The 19,429-nt window shown below is 32.0% G+C and overlaps 1 protein-coding gene across 2 annotated transcripts in view; it reads right to left on the reverse strand.

Annotated features, from left to right (window-relative positions):
• Nucleotides 1-279: 279 nt before the first annotated feature.
• The window catches only part of SMC3 (structural maintenance of chromosomes 3), a 30,755-nt gene continuing 11,605 nt past the window's right edge, over nucleotides 280-19,429 (reverse strand). For both annotated transcript variants that reach the window (XM_006920866.3, XM_015596380.2), the window contains 22 exons: nucleotides 18,425-18,542; nucleotides 17,332-17,507; nucleotides 16,651-16,731; nucleotides 16,249-16,413; nucleotides 15,931-16,052; nucleotides 14,730-14,943; nucleotides 12,871-12,974; nucleotides 12,595-12,694; nucleotides 12,017-12,177; nucleotides 11,529-11,670; nucleotides 9,840-9,990; nucleotides 7,657-7,809; nucleotides 6,185-6,336; nucleotides 5,253-5,411; nucleotides 4,617-4,724; nucleotides 3,992-4,100; nucleotides 3,239-3,486; nucleotides 2,942-3,154; nucleotides 2,364-2,555; nucleotides 2,032-2,209; nucleotides 1,237-1,343; nucleotides 280-627 (listed from right to left, as the gene is read on the reverse strand). In XM_006920866.3, the coding sequence (XP_006920928.1) occupies nucleotides 556-627; nucleotides 1,237-1,343; nucleotides 2,032-2,209; nucleotides 2,364-2,555; nucleotides 2,942-3,154; nucleotides 3,239-3,486; nucleotides 3,992-4,100; nucleotides 4,617-4,724; nucleotides 5,253-5,411; nucleotides 6,185-6,336; nucleotides 7,657-7,809; nucleotides 9,840-9,990; nucleotides 11,529-11,670; nucleotides 12,017-12,177; nucleotides 12,595-12,694; nucleotides 12,871-12,974; nucleotides 14,730-14,943; nucleotides 15,931-16,052; nucleotides 16,249-16,413; nucleotides 16,651-16,731; nucleotides 17,332-17,507; nucleotides 18,425-18,542 (3,225 nt within the window). In that variant the 3' untranslated portion in view covers nucleotides 280-555. The remainder of the gene's footprint in view (nucleotides 628-1,236; nucleotides 1,344-2,031; nucleotides 2,210-2,363; nucleotides 2,556-2,941; nucleotides 3,155-3,238; nucleotides 3,487-3,991; nucleotides 4,101-4,616; nucleotides 4,725-5,252; nucleotides 5,412-6,184; nucleotides 6,337-7,656; nucleotides 7,810-9,839; nucleotides 9,991-11,528; nucleotides 11,671-12,016; nucleotides 12,178-12,594; nucleotides 12,695-12,870; nucleotides 12,975-14,729; nucleotides 14,944-15,930; nucleotides 16,053-16,248; nucleotides 16,414-16,650; nucleotides 16,732-17,331; nucleotides 17,508-18,424; nucleotides 18,543-19,429) is intronic.

Raw genomic sequence — 19,429 nt, forward strand, 5'->3', positions numbered from 1 at the left:
GCTTTCCCCATGGAGAGCTTTCCCCATGGAAAGCTTTTAAGCACGTTACCAGGATTGGGAATCACTGATGTAATTCAACAGAATATGAGACGATATTTTAATCTCCTTCTAGGTGAAAGCCGATCTTTTCTTATGCAAAATAAAAATGGATCTTTAAGAAAAATTTGTTTCTAATTGTACAACTATAAACAAAAAGCCACAAAAAACACAAAAACTAGTCATAAAACCAATTATTTAATTGAAGCTATAAAAAAAGAGGCAATATAATTGATAAAATAATTAGGAAACAATATTTAGCATGTTTCAAAAGATTTAAAATAGGAGGACACTTTACAAAAAGTTGTGTGGGAAATAAAATTCTTAAACTATAAGTAGAAATGTAACATTACAGAGCACCTTATAAAATACAATGACAGAAATATAAAAGGACTACGTGTGCTCTAAGTCTGAAAACTATTAATAACGACCAGATCTTTAGGTTTAAATTTACAATTCCTGGGTGTGAGAATCATATTACTATACACATCTTCCAAACCAACGGGCAATATTTTCCAATTAACCATGAGTGGTATCATCTTCTACAAAGTCTTTGGCCATCTCTGCTGTGATCACATCAATATGACTAACCTGAAGAATAAATGTTAAACAAAAGCTGTTAAATATTAAAGGAATATATCTGTTCCCACTGTATAGACTAATATTTAAAACATATAGACTATCACCTATATATTTTACATATAAAATTACATGATTCTACACACTGACTTATAAAACCTTTATTTATAATGATGTTCATTCAATTCTGCACTTTAATGGTCTGAAGATACAGACAAAAGTATTTATGCCTAAATATTTAAACCACATTTTTTGTTCAATTTTTATTATTTTGCTATTTCAAAGAATCTGAAAGCTTAAAACACCAGGAACAGATGGGGGTTCAGAGTTGGTTGAAAAAGATGTATATAATTGTTAAAGACTGTGCATTAAATAAGCACTGAATAGACTAAACAAGAAGATATTTTCTCTTAATGCTAATGAAAAAAATCAATGCAATGAATGCCACAAAAAATTACTAAACTTCACAGGCATTTGAAGTAAAAGTTTTTCTTCACAAAGACATCATCATCAGATAAGCAACAACTTTCTAAGTTCTCTTTCATGACTTAACATAAGAATTCAACAAATATAATGGATTACATATTATATGAACTTAAACTTCATATAAAAAAAAATTACCTTGTTTCTGAACTTTACACCGTAGAATTTGTCAGCTGACTCAAGCAATTCAGGCCTAAAAGTAGTTGTAATAAACTGAGCATGTACAGCAAGTTCCATAATCATATCTGTGTAAAAAAAAAAAGGGGGGGGGAGAAAAAAAAAACGGAAAAAAAAGATAATAATTCCTTTTCTCAGTAGATCTGAATACTCTTTTCCTCTTACTTAAAATTCAAAAATAATCTGTGACTACATTTTTCATGTATACACCTACAAAAATTACTAACTTGATTCCTTAAATTAGGAATAAATCTTTAACCCAAATATCTTAAAGTTACAGAACATAAAAGCGACAACTTCTAACACAGAAGTTAGAAATGTCAGAGCAAGGTAAGTTTTCTCACACACAAAAAAACAAAAACAACCTTCTCCTGCTACACCCCCACCCCTAAGATCTTTTGAACTTATTAAAAATTAGACACAGATTCTTTAAACACAGAATAGAATCAACACTGTTTATGACAGGGGCTATTCAAACATTGAGAAAAACAAGTTTTAAAACAAGAGACTTTTACATAAAAGTTTAACCGAAGTAGGATTCTCAACTGATTCAAAGAATTACACCTATTTCTCACAGAACTAACCTTTGTAGTGTAATACTAAATTTTAAAATACCTGTTAAGAAAAATTTTATTTACTGAATATATACCCTATCTAGTCCCTGCTAATATCTGAGGCAACAAGAAATCACTATAAAAAGGTAAGCTATAATTTTTAAGGAAGTTCTCATTACTAAGTTCAAAACCATAACTGTACCTGACACAGCCTTTCTGTGCTGAGCATCCAGAGCCTGGTCAATCTCATCAAACAAGTAAAAAGGAGCTGGGTCACATTTTTGAATGGCAAAAATCAGTGCAAGGGCTACCAAGGATTTCTGTCCACCTGAAAGCTGTTGCATTTCTCTCATTTCACCTTGTTTTCCTGTAAATGACACCTAAGAAAACATCTGAGTTAATATCCTAAAGAAGTGGAGTCATCATTACCTCTTCAAATTAAATTGCATACAATACAACAATTTAGATTTGCAAAATATTCTCCAAATTTTACTATGGTAATTGCTGAGGAAAACTAGATGTAAAGGTATTTACCCTAATTCCAACTCCAGTGAACTGGTCAACTGATGGGACACTGCTTTGTGACCCAGAACCCCTCTCACTTTCACCACTTCCTTCTCCTTCATCCTGAGACTGACTGCCCTCCACATCTCCTTTCTTCATCACCAAAGTAGCTTTGCCACCAGGTACCAACTTCTGGAATACTTCACTGAAGTTCTTGGACACCTTAAAATAAAGACAGATAAAGTTGGGTGTCACTTCAAATATAAATTTTGCTTAGGTGAAATAAATAGAGAAGGCAGGCAGTTAAAGTCACAATTCCAATATAAATTTTGCTTAGCTGGAACTATATGTATTACTGCTTAAAACAAAGACAAATATTTAAAAGCAATCAGAAGTATTTTTTAAATCTAAGAATGACAGATTGGATTCTCTTAAGAGCTGTGTAAAACATTCTAGTTACTATGTTAGCAACCTATCTGCTAGATTTATTCACATGTATTAGATCCAACTATCAGTAGGGAAAAAAGGCTTTAAAATCTTTATAAACTGAATAAACTAAATAGCTGAAACTTTTGCCTTGTGTGTATTAACCACATATGGAAACATACCTGTTTGAAAGTTAACTGAATAGCTTCATATTTTCGAAGTTCGAGTACATTCATCAGTTCCATGATTGATTTGTACCCCCTATCCAACTCTTCTTGTCGCTTTATTAACTTTTCTTTCTGCTCAGAGAAATTTACAAACTGATCCAAAGCTTTTTTGTTAACATGGCTGTACTTCTTCAATTCTGTGTTGCACTGTTCAAGTTTTCTAAACAACTATAAAAAGGAAAAAAAAATGTATAAATTCATATAGAGAAAAATTTGCAATGAGACTTCAAATTTAAAACCAACAAGATTTACCTGTTTGAGGCTCAGTGTTTGGTATTTTTCAAATGCTTCCTGGGGAAGTGATCCAAGTTCTCGAATTTTCTTCATACACTCTTCTTTCTTCTTCAGCAGCATGCCTTGTCGATTGGTCATCTTTTCTAGTTCTTTCGTATCATGATTTATAGCATCCATATGTTCTTTTTCCATATTTTTCCAGCGCTCCATACTCTTCTGAAGCTCCTTAATTCCGGCTTCTGTTTTATCGATGGAATTGTCCAAATCTAAAATGAGAGAAAAAGACAACTTAGGCCACAATACCTACTTTTAGTGTTATGTGACCATTTTAATGGTCAAGTCAAAATAAATAGACTTCCTAATGTTTAATTTTTACTGTAAAATTCATACAACATTTATTTCAGGACAAAAGAGTTTACATGAGAGCCACTTAAGTATAGTTTTTATTAATGCTTATAAAAACTTAAAAATAATTTTCTTCTCAGCAACAAAGTGATAAGAAACTTGATTCGGCTATTTCATATCTTTGTCAAAAAATTAATAATTTATGGCCTCAAAATTGTCACAAGCATTTCAATAAAACAAAGAATACTATTTACAATCAACCCCCTAAATTTCGTTCACTGTAGTTTATAATGGAAAACACAGAAAATCATTAAGAGATGCTTCTGCCTATTTGGATATTTCATTTTGTAGTAAACAATGTTATAAAAAATGAGTAAGCTAAATTTAACTACACACTTAAAAATACTTTACTAAATGAAAATTCACCTTCTGATCGTGCCATAGTATCTTTCACTCTCTTATTGATAGCTTCAAGTTCTGAGGTTGTAGCAGTGAGAACAGTACCCCCTTCTGTCTCTCTAAGTTCATTAAGTTCCTGCAACACAGAAGGAATTTATAAGCATTAAGCCACAAAATATAAATTTTGTTAGTTTCAAACTGTTGTGACTACCAGCAGCTTCTACAGCTGTTATGTTTAAGCATTCAAGAAAACAAAAAAACATACTTCGTATAATTGCAATTAAAGTATCCATTAAAGGGACAAAAAACTAATGATATAATTACTAAAAATCTTCTCAGCATCTGACTACTACTGAGAAAATATTAATAATTTTTACTGAGTGCCTAGAATGTGCCAGGATAATCATACAAAACAGGCATTACTATTACGATTATTTTACACAGGAATAAACTGAAGCTTAGAAATAGTAAATGACTTGTGCAAGACCATACACTAGGTGGCAGTGCTAGAACTAAAACTCAAGGCAAATGGTCAGACTGCTAGCTAGTCTTTATGTTCCAAGTCCATGCTCTCAATCAGAGCCTCTCACATAAGGACTTTTGAAAGGTTATGGTCATCAAGGAACCCACAGACAAATAAAACAAAACATACCTGTTCTACTTGGTCCAAACGTTTTCTCAAATTCTCATTTAGATAAGTCTCTACTCGAGTAATAATACCTTCTAATTTAATTCTTTCATTCAGCAACTGTCTGTTTTCCTAGAAGAAAAGAAAATTTGTCTACATAGGCATGCACATTTCACACAAAGGAATGCTGTTAATCTGCTGTGATCTCCATCATGTGTTCAAATAAGCTGAAATGAAGTTTTGTACACTTCCAAAAAGCCCTACTTTTTCATTTTCTCTCTTCAGAATGCTAAGTTTTTGAGCCTGTTTCTTTTTACAAGGCATGCTGTCAAAACTATTTTTCTTTCCCTGCTTTTAATTTTTTGGACTTAGTGTTTTTTACATGTTTCAAAATAGAATGTTATTAAAATGTTTAATCAAAACGATATTAAATATTTGAAGGTGGTCAAATCAATAAATAACAGCAAAGCTAACAAGCTCAATTTTACTAATGATAAATGTACATTAAATGAGACAGAACAAAATGAAGATTTCTTGTATAATCCTGACATGCAGTGGTTTAGAAAAACTTATTAAAACTTTATTTTATTTATTCTGTGGATATTATTACTCCAAGTCTCATTATTATAGTTTCTCAATTTCTCTGTCAATTGTACTTGCCTGCTGAAGTTGACGTATTTCATCATTTAGAGCATCTACTCTCTTCTGATCTTCCAGACTAAGTTGAGAAAGTAAATCAGTTCCCAGTTCTGCTTTCAAGGATTCTCTGGTGGACTCCATAGCATGCAAACTTGCCTCCAAACTTTGTAAGCTACGTTGCTATAAAACAGATTATTCATTTATTAATAAAGATATTAATCACTGTATTACTTATAACAGTGAAACATTGGAAAGTCAATATTTGATATTAAAGTAAGTAAATAATCATACCAACTCAGTTAAACATTAGGTATCCATTAAATGTGACAACCAGAACTATGTAGCAACAAGAATATTTATGATGCAATGCAATGGGGCTGTGCAGAATATCATATTCCATGATCAAACTAAACAAAAATCTTTATACACATTCATAAGAACAAAAATGTTGCTAGAAGATGTTAGGGTGAAATAACTATGGGCAATTTAAAGAAAACCTTGTTTTAGTATCGCTGATGTACCAAATTAATAGTTGTTGCCAAAAGGCTTCATATTTATAAGACCAATATGTATTATCACTTGTAATAGCTATACTAGTTTATTTTCTAATTTTAATACACTCTGAACAAAATGCAATCAAATGTTCAAATAACTCTATAAATAGTACTTTACAGACAAAAATGGTTACTAGAAAATAATTACTATCAGATAGTACTATTATGCCATAGTTCAAAATACCTATTTGTTTAATGAAGTTGGAAAGTCTAAAAGCGGCCTACGAAAAGAGACTTTGGGTACCCATGGGTATAAGTGTGGTACAGGTAAATGTAGACAGCCAAGAACGTATGGGTCTAAATAAAAATGGAACAATGAAATCCAAAGATAACCTATATAACATGGGAACCCAATTCTATATAATTAAAACATCTACATCAAAAGGCATACTTACGAACCTTCGGCATAAAGGTTTTCTCTGACTGCTGCCTCTTCTCTTTTAGCATCTTCATTTCTGATAATATGCTATCTCGAGATGCTTTAAACTTCCTTTGCTGGGTCTCTATCTGCTGCATTTGGTTCATCAACTGATCAATTTCATTATTAATCCATATACAAGGCTAAGGAAAATTCTCTCCAAGTTGTAAATACATTTTATGTTCTAAATTCTCTTTGGTGCTTATAAACACATTTTGTATCTCCTTCCTTTCCCCTTAAATAAAATTATTTCCCCAAATTTATGGACCATAACAATGCTGAATTAAAATACTACATTAATGGTGTTCATTCTACTATTTCTCATTCAAAATGACATACTATTTTACTAATAGCTATAGCAATCAATCAATCTCAGACAGCTCTTGAGGAAGCTAAATGAAATATAAAGGTATTATTTAAAGTATCTTTTTATTCAACAAATACCTACTATGTAATCTATTATGCTTAAAGCATTATATAAGAGGCCATGCCCATGTGGAAGAATAATTCTAACTCACGGGATTATCAAATTCAGGAAGGTAGTTGGTGTACACTGTCAATATATCCTCCTTTTTCTTATTATTTCACCATGCTTTCTTAGTGCTAATATCTTGATAAAGTTGGGCAGTTCTCAAAGTGTCCTATACAGACCCCTGCAAGGTCAAAATTAAGATGTTTATTTACCTTTTTCTCTGCGCTGAGAGCACAGAAGCTAAAAACATATATATTTTTTAAATGCCAGTCTCAATTAAGAATATCCTAACAAAGCAGTAAAAATAATTAACTGTTTCTACTGTTTGAGTACTTGTATTTTTGAGTGGCAATGCGAAGTACCCATAAAGCACTTGTCTTAAACCACGGTTAAGAAAATGCATAGGCACAACTGTTTCAGTTAAGCTGAACTAGCCACTCTTAATGGAATACCATTTTTATCTAAATTGAGAGCACTTTGGTTCCTAAGACTTGGATTTGACAGCCATTTCCTCAACTAATACTAAATCTGAACCAAATGTCCTTAAGATAGTAAATTTGAATGGACATTTTCAACCTTTATATATTTAACTTCTATGTAGTATATAGCAATCCTGATACCTCCCACCTTTCTTCCTTGAAACACTATCCTGGTTTTCCTTATATAATTTTCTGACTGATGCTTCTCAGTCCCCTCTATAACTTTAAATTTTAGGGTTTCCTGACTTTTCTCAGAAGTAAACTTGCTATTAGCTATTTAATAGCTAAGTGAAGGATCAATGTTAAAATAGTTTTGTTTTTTTCCTGTCTTCAGGAGTTAAATAGGCAAATATAAGCTTTTGTGCTTAAATAAAAGTCAAAGTTGTAACACAGAATTTTTTTCCCACTGTATATATGAGAAAACACACCTAACATGCAAAAGATTATATATTCCAACCAAAATGCAATTCTTTCTCCACAGCAGTACAAGACAAAAAGATATTTTCAATATTTCTCCGCAGATTTTCATTGAGCTTTGCTTCAAGCTCACCTAGTTCTTCTTCGGCTTTTCTAACATCTTTTTGTAATTCGAGTCTAGACTTTCTTGTGTCATAATAACCTCCAGTTAGAGCACCCCGATGACTAACTTGGTCACCTATAAACAAAACATAAAGAAAGGTAGTAATTCTGTATAACTGCTTTATTTAATGACAAACTGACTTATAATCAAATAACCAAAGACTGAATGAGAAAAAAAGAATTTAGGTTACTATGAAAAAAATTTTTAATATTAAAAATTGCATTTTAAAAAATGTACCTTCTAGGTGAGCTTGAACATCTGCCAGAAAAGCAGAAAGCGCTAAAGATTAATGAGGACATGTCAGCAGGACACAGAATTAGGTTTGGAACTCTCACTAGGCATACTTAGGAAAATATGAGCATCAAAAGTAATAGTGACAATGTGGTAGCACACTGAATTAAAAAAAGAATCCATGAATCACAGTGATACTTAAAAAAAAATTAATGAAAGGAGGGGCCTTTCTTTACAGAACAGTGATAGCTAATAACTATAGAAGCAATAACAGAATTTAAGAATCTCCATTTTGAAACCCCTGGTATATTAAGTAAGTCAGGCAAGGGGTCAGCAAAGGATGCTAAATCATTGGTAAAAACGTTGTTGGGGAATATGACAGTCATATATTTTTAAAGAATAAGCCCACATATAGTTAATTACAAAAGAGAAAAGACACCTTTACAATTGAAAGATTGTGATGCAATAAGTACATATCACTCATGTCAAGAATGTTTAATGTGATGAAGAAGCAAGAAGACAAATCCAGAATATGGGACATTCTTCAAGAAAGTCAATTTCTCGGGGTAGGAAGGAACAGGAGAAACTGTCCTATAGTGAAAGAATCTAAAGAGAAGCCATTGCATGCAACCTTAACTTGATCCTGTATAGAAAAATCTTTTGAATGTGATCACTGCATAAGGTATATAAAGATATATAATGTCGAATTACTAAGATAAATGTCGAATTACTATGATGTATGCCTGAAAATAATATTACTTTAATAAAAAAAGTTTTTTAAATACTTTAGGAAAACTGAGAGAATTTGAATATAGATACTTTTCAGATATTATTTGGTTAATGTTAAATTTCTTAGGTGTAACAATGATATTGTGGTTATAAAGGAGAATGTTCTTGTTCTTAAGAGATACGTGCTTAATTTTCAGAGCTCAAATTTCATTTTTACAACTTATTCTCAGATGGTTCAAAACAAAATGTTATATATATGCGTGTGTGTATATATATGTATATATATACATATATATGTGTATGTATATATATACACACACATATATATATATATTATGCTAAATTTGTGTATACACACATATATATTTTTCCTAAAACTAGTGTAAGAATTACACATAACCTAATTTTGAAAAGATAAAAACTTACTTGTTAGAAGGTTAGCTGTATTTTTTAAGCAAAAATATGAAGATGTGAAATGTGATATATAGTGATAAAGCTAAGTAGGTTACCTTCTTTCACCGACACATAAAGAGAAGGAAAAAAACAAAAAATGAGGGCAAGCGAACCATTATACCAGAGGTTCTTAACCTGGATTCCACACGTGAAATTCGAGTGGGAAAAACATTTAATCTTGGTTTTTATACTAACCTCAAACGAAATTTAGCAATTCCTTCTATAATGGGACAAGAACCATAATAATATTATCAGTCCTTACAACTTTGTTACCAAGAGAAATAGCTATTTTCTGTCAGTCGCAAATCTCAAAATATTGTTTACATGCATCAGTACTTCAAAATTATGACTTATTAGACCCATTGCTAATTGTTTTTGAATACCTTAAGAATTAGTGTCATATTTTCAAAAATGTTGTGATAACCATGCTAATATAATTCTTTAATGATCCTAAGTATTTTATGCATTTAAAAACATTTTGAGAAAGGGTCCATAGACTTCAAAGAGACAAAGGAGTTCATGTTGCAAAAAAGGTTAAGAACCCCTATTAAAGACCTAGTGATTATATTTTTAAGAGACATCAACTAAACAGAAAGTGTGGACCCTGTCTTGATTCTAACTTGAATAAATCAGCTATTTAAAAAGCAAGAACTAGACATGAATTTTCAAAGCTAAGAATTACTATTACAAACCTTCCAGGGTAATGCAGTCCATAGTGAAAGCACGGGCCAGCTGGGTTGAAACTTCCATGCTTCGACAAATAAGTGTTTTTCCAAATACATGTTTGAAGGCTTTGTCAAACCTTGGATTGTACCTCAATTTACTTATCATAGGAATAGCATCCTAAAAATGAATATTTTGTCAGCAGGCAGAGATCACAACAAAGTTACTTAAAATGTGTTAGAATTATGAATTACATCTTTATGAAACAAACACAAAGGTTTTTATATTTCAAAACTATTCGTTTTTACACTGAAGTTAGAAAAATCAGTCTACTGAAATATTCTGAAAACTGTGCTCATGTAATCATCTAAGTTTCCAATAGTAGAGCAGTCATGAAAGGTTTAGTGGCTATGGAGCCATACTGCTCAAGTTCAAATCTTAGTTCTGCCACTCACCAGATGTGTGCTCTGGACAAGCTGCTAGATTTATATAACACTTACTTCATTTACAAAATTGCAAATACAGTGCCTTCCTCATAAAGTTGTTAAGATGAGATAAATAACATATGTGAAACGCTTAGGATAACATCTATCACATAGAAGGGCAAAATAAATGTAAACAAATAGTATTTCCTCAAAATGTTTTTATTTTATATCTTAGATATTCAGAAAATTTTTTCAGATAAAATTTATGCTCCCTTTTTCTCTCCTAGACTGTCAGCGCAAGATTTTAAGAATTTTTAAATTAAGAAATAAATACTACATACAGAAAAATGTAATATTTAGTTAAGTTTAAATTAATACCTATAAAGAGAATACCAATATAATCAGCATGCAGGACAAGAAACAGAACACCGCTGACACCCAGAAGCCATGAGTGTGCCCCTTTCCTAATCATACAGTGATTACCCTGGGCAGTGACCACCATCCTAACTTTTATGATAATCACTTCCTTGCACTTATTTCTAATTGTATTATCTAAGTTTAGTTTTATGTAGTTTATAGAGAACCACACTACATGTATTCTTTTTTGTTTTGCTTCATTCACAGGTCACATTTGTTGACTCAATTTCTCCTCCCTCAAACTCCCTGGATCCTTTGAGTAGCTTATAAGATTCTCACTGTTCCACTTAAATTGTTGATCATTCTCATAGGGTTCTTCAGCTTTAACCTTAGAGGATAGCAAAACAGTTGCTACAACTATGAACTTTCTGAAACCAAATATCTCAAAGCAATTTTTTTTTTTCAAGAATGGTTGTCTGAAAAATATTTTTGATCCACTGAAAAGTATACCAGGTAGTAACAAATGCAAGATTATGCTTACAGAACTTATCATTTTGCTAGACATCTTGAATTTAATTTATAAGCCATTTTAAAAAGTGTATTTGAAAAGCTTAAAAATATTCACTTTAAATGACAGTTCCTTATGGACTTCTCCAACTACCTAACCTTAATCTTGTCACCCTTGGAGACACTCTCAAAGTATCCGGCATTTGCATATTTTAACACTTTGCTCATTTTCAATGATATGTTTTATGTCGTGGCTGTGACCTCTGTCATCCCCACCCTGTGCTGACTGCGCTCTATGGGAAGAAAGGCATACATGTCTCACAAACCATGTAAAACCCAATGTATAGTGCCTGTGCACTAAGCATGTGCCAAACACGAAAAAAGGTAACTTACTGAAAGAAAAATAGACCTTAATACACATCAACTCACATTGGTTTCAGGATAGGCAGTATCCCTTACATCTAACTTGTTAAGAGGCAGAAAAGTAACTTCTCCAGGAAGATTCATTTTATTAAACTCCATCAAAATCTTCGTACTGACTTCATCTGAATCAACAATATGATAAAATAACCTATATGTAAACAGAACAAGACACCTTTTTATCGCTAGACTTTAAAGTGCTATAAACATTTAAATAAATAATTCATTTCCTTTCTATGCAACCCAATTTATACTGGGGGGAGGGAGCTACTTAGAAAATTCAAATGAGATAAAGAAAAAACCCCAAAAGGGAAAAGTTCTAGCTTGTACAATTAGGAACAAATACTTGGCATCTACATATCTAATTAGAAAATAATAAGCAATTGAGCATTATAAGATAATGAGAGACATATTGTACTAAAACTACAAAAAGTTCTTTCTTAGGTTGTTCTTATTTCCTCTTTACTTTAAAAACTCAAAATATAAAGCAATCTCACCTGTTCCCAGCAGTGACTTCCACACATGTGTAGAAAGCAGGCTCACATTCAAAGTTATTCATCACAATGCCATGATAACCATTTTGAACATGTTGGTTTATTCCTTTTCGACGAAAGTGGTCTAGCACTTTGTTTATGCTGTCTATGCCATTTAAAATGGCCTGTTTAGAAGTGAAAAAGATTTAAATTATTTACCAATGGCACTCTTGCTGCTAAGAAATAAACCATTACTCTATACATTAAAAAACACTAGAAATTAAACTAAACTCTCAACAACACATCCCTTCTTGAAATATTCAACTAGACACAACATCTTATATTATGGGTTCTGCTCTATGACAGTAGCATTAAAAATGTGTTCCTCATCTAAAAATCAAGTGCTATCATTAATAGCATGAGTGGTAGTAAGGCTACTTAAACAATACTCATCATTTCATATTTATAAGGCAAGTGATTTGTACTCTATTATTATTGATTACCTGGAACCAATGACCTACAGACAGTTTGAGAGTTAATAAATTCTTGTTTGATGATAAATGACTCAATGTAAACTGAAATAATGAAAAGAATCTGCCCACCTTTCCTGTTGCCGCTCTAAGAAGTTGCTGTTTCTTTTCAAGATCTTCCCTTTTAGCAGCAAGTGCTTGCTGTTCTGCATTCTCCTCTCTCCACAAGTAACTAATCAATAAAAATTAGTGCCTTTAATTTTAAAAGCATTAAGATACACGATAGTATATAATTTAGAGTAAAACACTAAAATCAAACTTGAATAATTTATAACTTAAAAACCATTTAACAGCCAGTAACTGGTATTTCTCAAAAAAAGGCATATTTTTTAGTCAATCTATACTAACTTTCTTTCGCTTTGTAATTCATCTTTCTTATTTTTCACTTCGTAGTATTTTCTGTCCAGTTCTTCTACTCGAGCTTTAACTTCATTAAGATCCTGATCCAGTTTCTATGGAAATAAAAATAACTCAAATTTAAAATCTAATTTCAAGCAAGCTAATCCGTGGTGACAGAAGACAGATCAGTTGTTGCCAGGGGATGGGTGATAGGGATAGTAGGGGAGGGAGAGAGGAATTATTAAGGGGCGTGGGAAACATTTTGGGGTGATGAACAGGCTCCTTAACTGTGGTGATGGTTTCACAGGTGTATACAAATGTCAAAACTTATCAAATAATACTTTTTTAATGTGTGCAATTTATGTCAATTATGCTTCAATGAAGATGCTAAAGAATCAAATTTCAATTTTTAAACTGTCTTTAGACAAGAGCACATCGTTAGAAAACATAAAACCACAAAATTGCTCTAGAAAATACCGCTAAAATGTAATTTGTTCATTGATGATCTAAACCTGCTTCTATAATATGCACTCCAGAATTATAGAAGAAAAAATACAATAATAAAATCTCAAAACACTGTAGTGCCTGCTTCTCATATTGCACCCTCTATACACACACAAGAGATTTAGGATTATACTGAGAAACAAAAGGCTATTTTGTATAATGTAATCAGCACTGTGAAATCATCTCTATCCAGTATAAAGGACAGATTTTGCCTTTACAAGAGGACATTTCGATACTCTAAGGTGTGGCTGAAATACTGCGAAATAATGAACTTCAAGCCTGAGAAAGAAAGAAAGAAAACCTCTTATTGGAAAATCTTGGTTTATCACCAGGCTCTTTCAAAAAGAAAAGATTTTGATGTTTTCATGAACTCAAGACAAATGCATTCAATAAAGAACGTGTAAGTTTCACAGGTGCAACCAAACATATCATATGTAAAAATATATATACATATACACATATTAAGATTATATGTTTTTCCATGAACAAGCCCGATCCTGTCTGATCTCGGAAGCTAAGCAGGGTCAGGCCTGGTTAGTACTTGGATGGGAGACCACCTAGGAAGACCAGGTGCTGTAGGCATAAAATATAAAAATAAGGGACTGTAAGCTGACAAGGTCCTTGCAATCTGTGAGGTCAACCAAAGGTTGCCTTGCCTGAAAAAAAAAGGATTATATGCTTTTGGTGGCTTTTTTGACAAACCAACCATATCAACTGGTACAGATCTCATGGAGTATGAGGACTCTTTCTGGGTATGTACACATATACCCCCTCATCCTCTACCAGTCCTACACACTCCCTTCTCATCACTTCCATCCTCCTCTAATCACCTATACTCTATAGCCACACATATCGCTTAAGAAAGCATTTTTCTCCCTTCCTCATTTAAATGTGAGATCTTTCTTATTCTGAAAACAACTGTATCTTCTACTTCAATTTTTAAAAAAATGTTAGCTAAATATGCATAGTAAATAATGTTTAATTTAGAAAATTCTATAAAATTACCACTGCTTTAACCAACAAAAAATATATTCTGCAGTAAGTTAATAAACTGACAAAATTACTATATAGTTTGTACATTGTCATGTTAAAATTAAGGGTAGTTCAAGTACATACTATCAATTCATAAAAATATATTTCAAAATATACTTAATCTACATGGACATTCACTGATATGGAAAAAATTCTCTTTAAAAAAGAATTACCACATGTCCATTAAATTGTGCTAAGTCTTTTCTAAATTAGTACCTATCTTGTGTATATATTAAGAGTAGCATGGAAACTGTTTAAAATAAAACCCAAGTAGGTAAAACTATACATATTTTTTGGAAAGATTTTTACAAAGCACCTATAAAAGTTCTTACATTATACTGCTCCAAATTTTTCTCTTTATTTGCCTCAGTGTCCTCCAAATCTTTATGTATAGCAGCAATCTGTCTTTTTTTATCATTAATAGCTTGATCTAAAGATTTGAGTTCCTTCTTAATCCATTTATCCCTTTCTTCTTTCGATGTAAACTGGCTTCCTCGACCTTGCTTTGCATAAAGATCTGTTCTTTCCTGGGTAGCCTGGGCCAATCTACAAAAGACAGAAAAAAATGGATTGAAAAAGAACAGGAAACAATCAAGTTCATTTGCAATCGACGCATCAAGAGTACACAGCCATTTTTAAAGTTCCATAAAAAAATAAATTAACTATAAAGAGCACTGCTACCTTGGAGTAGTTGGGCTAGTTCTATATAATATTAATTCTACTTTGAAATCAGAGTTAAAGTCAAGTAAAATAGTCCACACCCTAAGGACTTCAGACAGAAAATGTCTTCACTCCACGTGTGAGTTAGTTGGTAAATCTAGACAATTCTAGTTCCCCGTATCTCAGGAATTTTCAAAAATGTTCCGGCTATATTTAACTACATAAACATTTTCAGTTCTTTACAATAAAAGAAACTATAATGGTTAAAAAGCAAAAGAAAACATTCACAACAATATTCATGTCCAAATCACATAAAACAACACTATACAACAGTAAAAAATCAGATAAAAAATGGGCAAAGGATATAAATAGGCAATTCACTAAAATGAATATAAGTGGCACAAAAACATAATGCACTAAATCGTGACATCAGCAAATCCTGCAAGTCCAATCTATAGAAAGACACTAAAATGTCTAAATGTTAAAACAGCATTGAGTGGAAAAAAAAAAGTAGAATGAAGAATAAAGTAAGATGTCATTTGGGTGTGGGAAAAAAATCATCATGAATGTTTTAAAAAGCCCAACGACATCTAGCTATGTTATCTTAGGCAAGTCATTTAACCTATCAGAGCCTCAAGTTTGTCAAATTTAAAGTGAGGAAAATGTGGTTCTCCTAGAGTCTCTGAGTAGGAAAAAATGTAGGTGGTATGAATACAATGCTTGGCCCATAGTATTTGTTCAACACTGGCTAGTACTTTGAAAAGAGTGTTTAACTTTTGCCCTTAATACTGTGCCTGCTTAACCCATAACTACTTAGGTTCTATAGAAGAACTACGTAGAAAGTTAAGAGTGTTGGTGAAAAAAATCCCAGACCTAGCAATTCCTCGCTCTTCTTTTTCTTTTACACTGTTGAATTTAGGTTCTGTTTCTGCCAGTTCTTTCTGCTTTTCTTCTATTTTTTCAAGCAGCTTCTGCCTCTCTTTTAATAATCGTTTCTGTAAATAAAGCAAGATAAGTAAAAACGCAATCAGCTTTAAAATTTTTGCTTAATTTATAAGTCTAGCATAAAATGTTCTCATGAAAAAAATTCATAAGAAAATTGATCCTGTGACAAAACTAACTTTTAAATGTAAGAAATTTCTACTCACCTGAACATTTTATTTATATCTTTCATTTTTTGTATTAACTTACCCTTTGTTCACTATTGCCCGCCAATTCATCTTGTAAATCCTTGGCTTTAAGCTCCAATTTAGTCCTCTGCTTTATTTGTTCTTGTCTTTCAGCACTGAGCTGCTCCTTTTCCTCTTTCATAGCTGAAATCTTCGTTTTCAGTTCTCTAACTTGGCGCTCAATGTCCTGTTCAAGTTTTGGACAAAAATGAGCCAGGCAATTAAAAGCACAACAGCAAAATTATGACGCCATTAGTTCTGTCCCTTCTGTTTCTTTCATTTACACTTTCAGTACTACTCCTGCCTTTCCAATACTCAATCCCAATGACACCCCACTTAAAGTTACCATTCCATAATTATGGTACAAAGAGTTCACTGTGGTCAAAAAATATGAGTTAAATCTAAGCCAAGTTTATAATCTTACCTCCATTTTATCTCTCGCATCCTGCTGGGCATCTCTTAATTGTCTGGATTTTTCTCCACTAGTCTCTCGCTTAGCAGAAAGCTGAAAAAAAAACCAACCTATGATTTCTCACTCATTTTGTATTTGTTTAATGTTTCATAATATCTAATAGAAGTTTCAGACATGTTATTTTTTTACAGAAAAATTTTAGTGGTTTTCTTTACATAGAGAACTCTAAGTTTTAAGCATTACCTAAGACAAATGTTGGTAAAAAATGTTGGCAATACTAATTACAAAATACATTTTAGAAAGCTAAGAAAAATATTCAAGGTAATTACTATGTTGTACACCTGAAATATAACATTTGATGTCAACTATAATTGAAACATATATATAATCCATGAAGCTTTATTTTTTATTATTTATTTTTACGAAGCTTCAAAGGTAGCTTCCTTTCATCCTGGTCTGTCTGACACCACCACCTGATTATATTTCAGATACAACTACAGCAAGCCCAACATGGGCCTAGGCATTTTCCTTGGAATAAATTGAAAGAACAAATTTGGTAACTAATAAATTCATTAAGGGGTTTTAAAAATTTTTAAGCTTCTATTTAAAAATCACTGAAAATTATAAACATAGCATGAGTTTAATATATTCATAAAAATAAAATTAATCTGAGTTCAAGGGTAAATACTTCACCTCATCAAGTTTAGCACGAGTCTCGTTAAGTTCCTGATTGTAAATGGTATATTCCAGGGCTCGTCTCATTTTATCCCACTTCTGATACTGAGCTAGTTCTTCTTTTTCTTCCTCTAAGGTGTGTAATCTCTCTTCAATGTATTTTAACAACTCATTGATTTTTTCCCGTTTGCCCTCTTTAAAAAAATGGGAGTAAAGGAGTTGAATAAATTTTTATATAATATTACCATTTCTCAAATATACCATAAGTTAAACTTAAAGACTATAGTGTTATTTCTCTGCTATTACTTGATAACCAAATCTAATAAAATAATTAAGATGCTAAGCGTCAAAGAAAAAACAGTGACACTGATTCTTATACATGCAGTAAGGGCCTCAGTTTAAGCGTCCTTTAAATGCCAGTGTGCTTTCCCACAACTTTAAAAAAACAACCACCACCACCCTACCAACATTATTAGTGTCACTAATTCCCAATTTTAATTCGTAATTATAATTATAGTATTATCTATAGCTTCCATATATTGAATGCCTACTATATTCCAATCATGGTGCTACTTTGCTCCTCTACTCACCACTACAAAATATGTAAAAGGATTTTACAGATGGGGAAGCTCTGGACCACAGAGATCAAATCTAAAGTCACAATGTCAGTTAATTGTGTCAGACTTTGAACTCAGGACTGTCTGACTCTAAGTTATGACAGGACACAGCACTTGAAACGCAAAGTAAGGTTTCCATAATAAATGTACTAATGAAGATTCTAAGTTATTTTACAGTTACTTGCTCCTGAACAATATTTCAAGGAATACATCCAAATCATCCAAATTGTTATCCTCACACAATGATGAGGACACTAGAGGCACAAAGTAGTTGACCTAGAAAGGCATTATTACTTCAAAGTAACGATCCTTTATTCAAAGTAATAAATTAAAGGAAATTTCAAACCTTAAATGGCTTCAAACCAATTTTCTCTCCATTCAGCACACGGGTAAATTATTATATAATATATTCTTGAGAATAATTCCTTTCCACTATCATAACACAATGAAAAGTAATTCGCAACAAAAATAAGGTAAAATCACATTTATTTTACCTGTTTCTTTCATTAGAGAGATACTTTCTTCTTTTCGTTCATCATATACTCTAGTACCAGCTACTTCTCTTAACAGCTTTAGTCTCTGAGAATCTGGTGCTGTTGCCATCTGGTTGATCTGAAAATTTTAGAAAAATAATTATTATAGCACTACAGACTGCTCTTTAAGAACTCTACCTTGAAATGATATTCGCATGAGTTGAGTATGAGTTTGCTAATGTTATCTGTATCGTACATATACCCACAGACCTGTATCTCCTTTTACACAAGTGAAATTTACCAAAAATCCCAATAGAACTGATACATTCTTAAGTCTAATTTATGGATAAAACTCTCTAATTTACAAATGACGCAGGAATATCCCAAAGTTACAAATAACGTAGGAATTCTAACCACCATTTTTTCTTAGTCAATATGATAAGGTATAAAAGATGAGATCCATTCTAAAAGAACAAAGTATTTTTACAAGGGGAAACCATTTATTCACTATTAATTTTTAACCCATTTCTCGTTTGCCCCAAGAATACTCGCCAACGGTGCTTGCGGCTAGTGTTTACTCTGAGATGACTTGTGGATTACAGTCCTAACCTTAGCCCCCAAATTTGCCACGAAATAGCTTGCTTTATTATTTTCAAATCACTCTAGTATATCAATAGTCTTTGGAAACAAATGACGTCATTCTATAGCATTCTATTTTTAGTAGTGGTATTTCCACTTACAAAATATAGTAATTCTGCATTGCTGAAAATGTCAAATCCTAGAAAACGTAGCATTTCTACTAGTCATGTTAAATTAATGCTGGCAGTGAGCTGCGCCATTTTTTTCTATCTGACAAAGGATTAAAAAGCTATATATACTGTTAAAAGTATAACAAAAATGATATGCTTAAAATACAGATAAAAATAACTGTTTCATAGGGGTAGTGAGCATTAAATAGCAAAAACATCTTTAAAATCTCATTTACAAATATATGACAAAAAAATATGACAAAGAGTGGTAAAATCT

The sequence above is a fragment of the Pteropus alecto genome, unplaced genomic scaffold, assembly GCF_000325575.1.
Source record: "Pteropus alecto unplaced genomic scaffold, ASM32557v1 scaffold177, whole genome shotgun sequence".
Classification (NCBI taxonomy): Eukaryota; Metazoa; Chordata; class Mammalia; order Chiroptera; family Pteropodidae; genus Pteropus; species Pteropus alecto.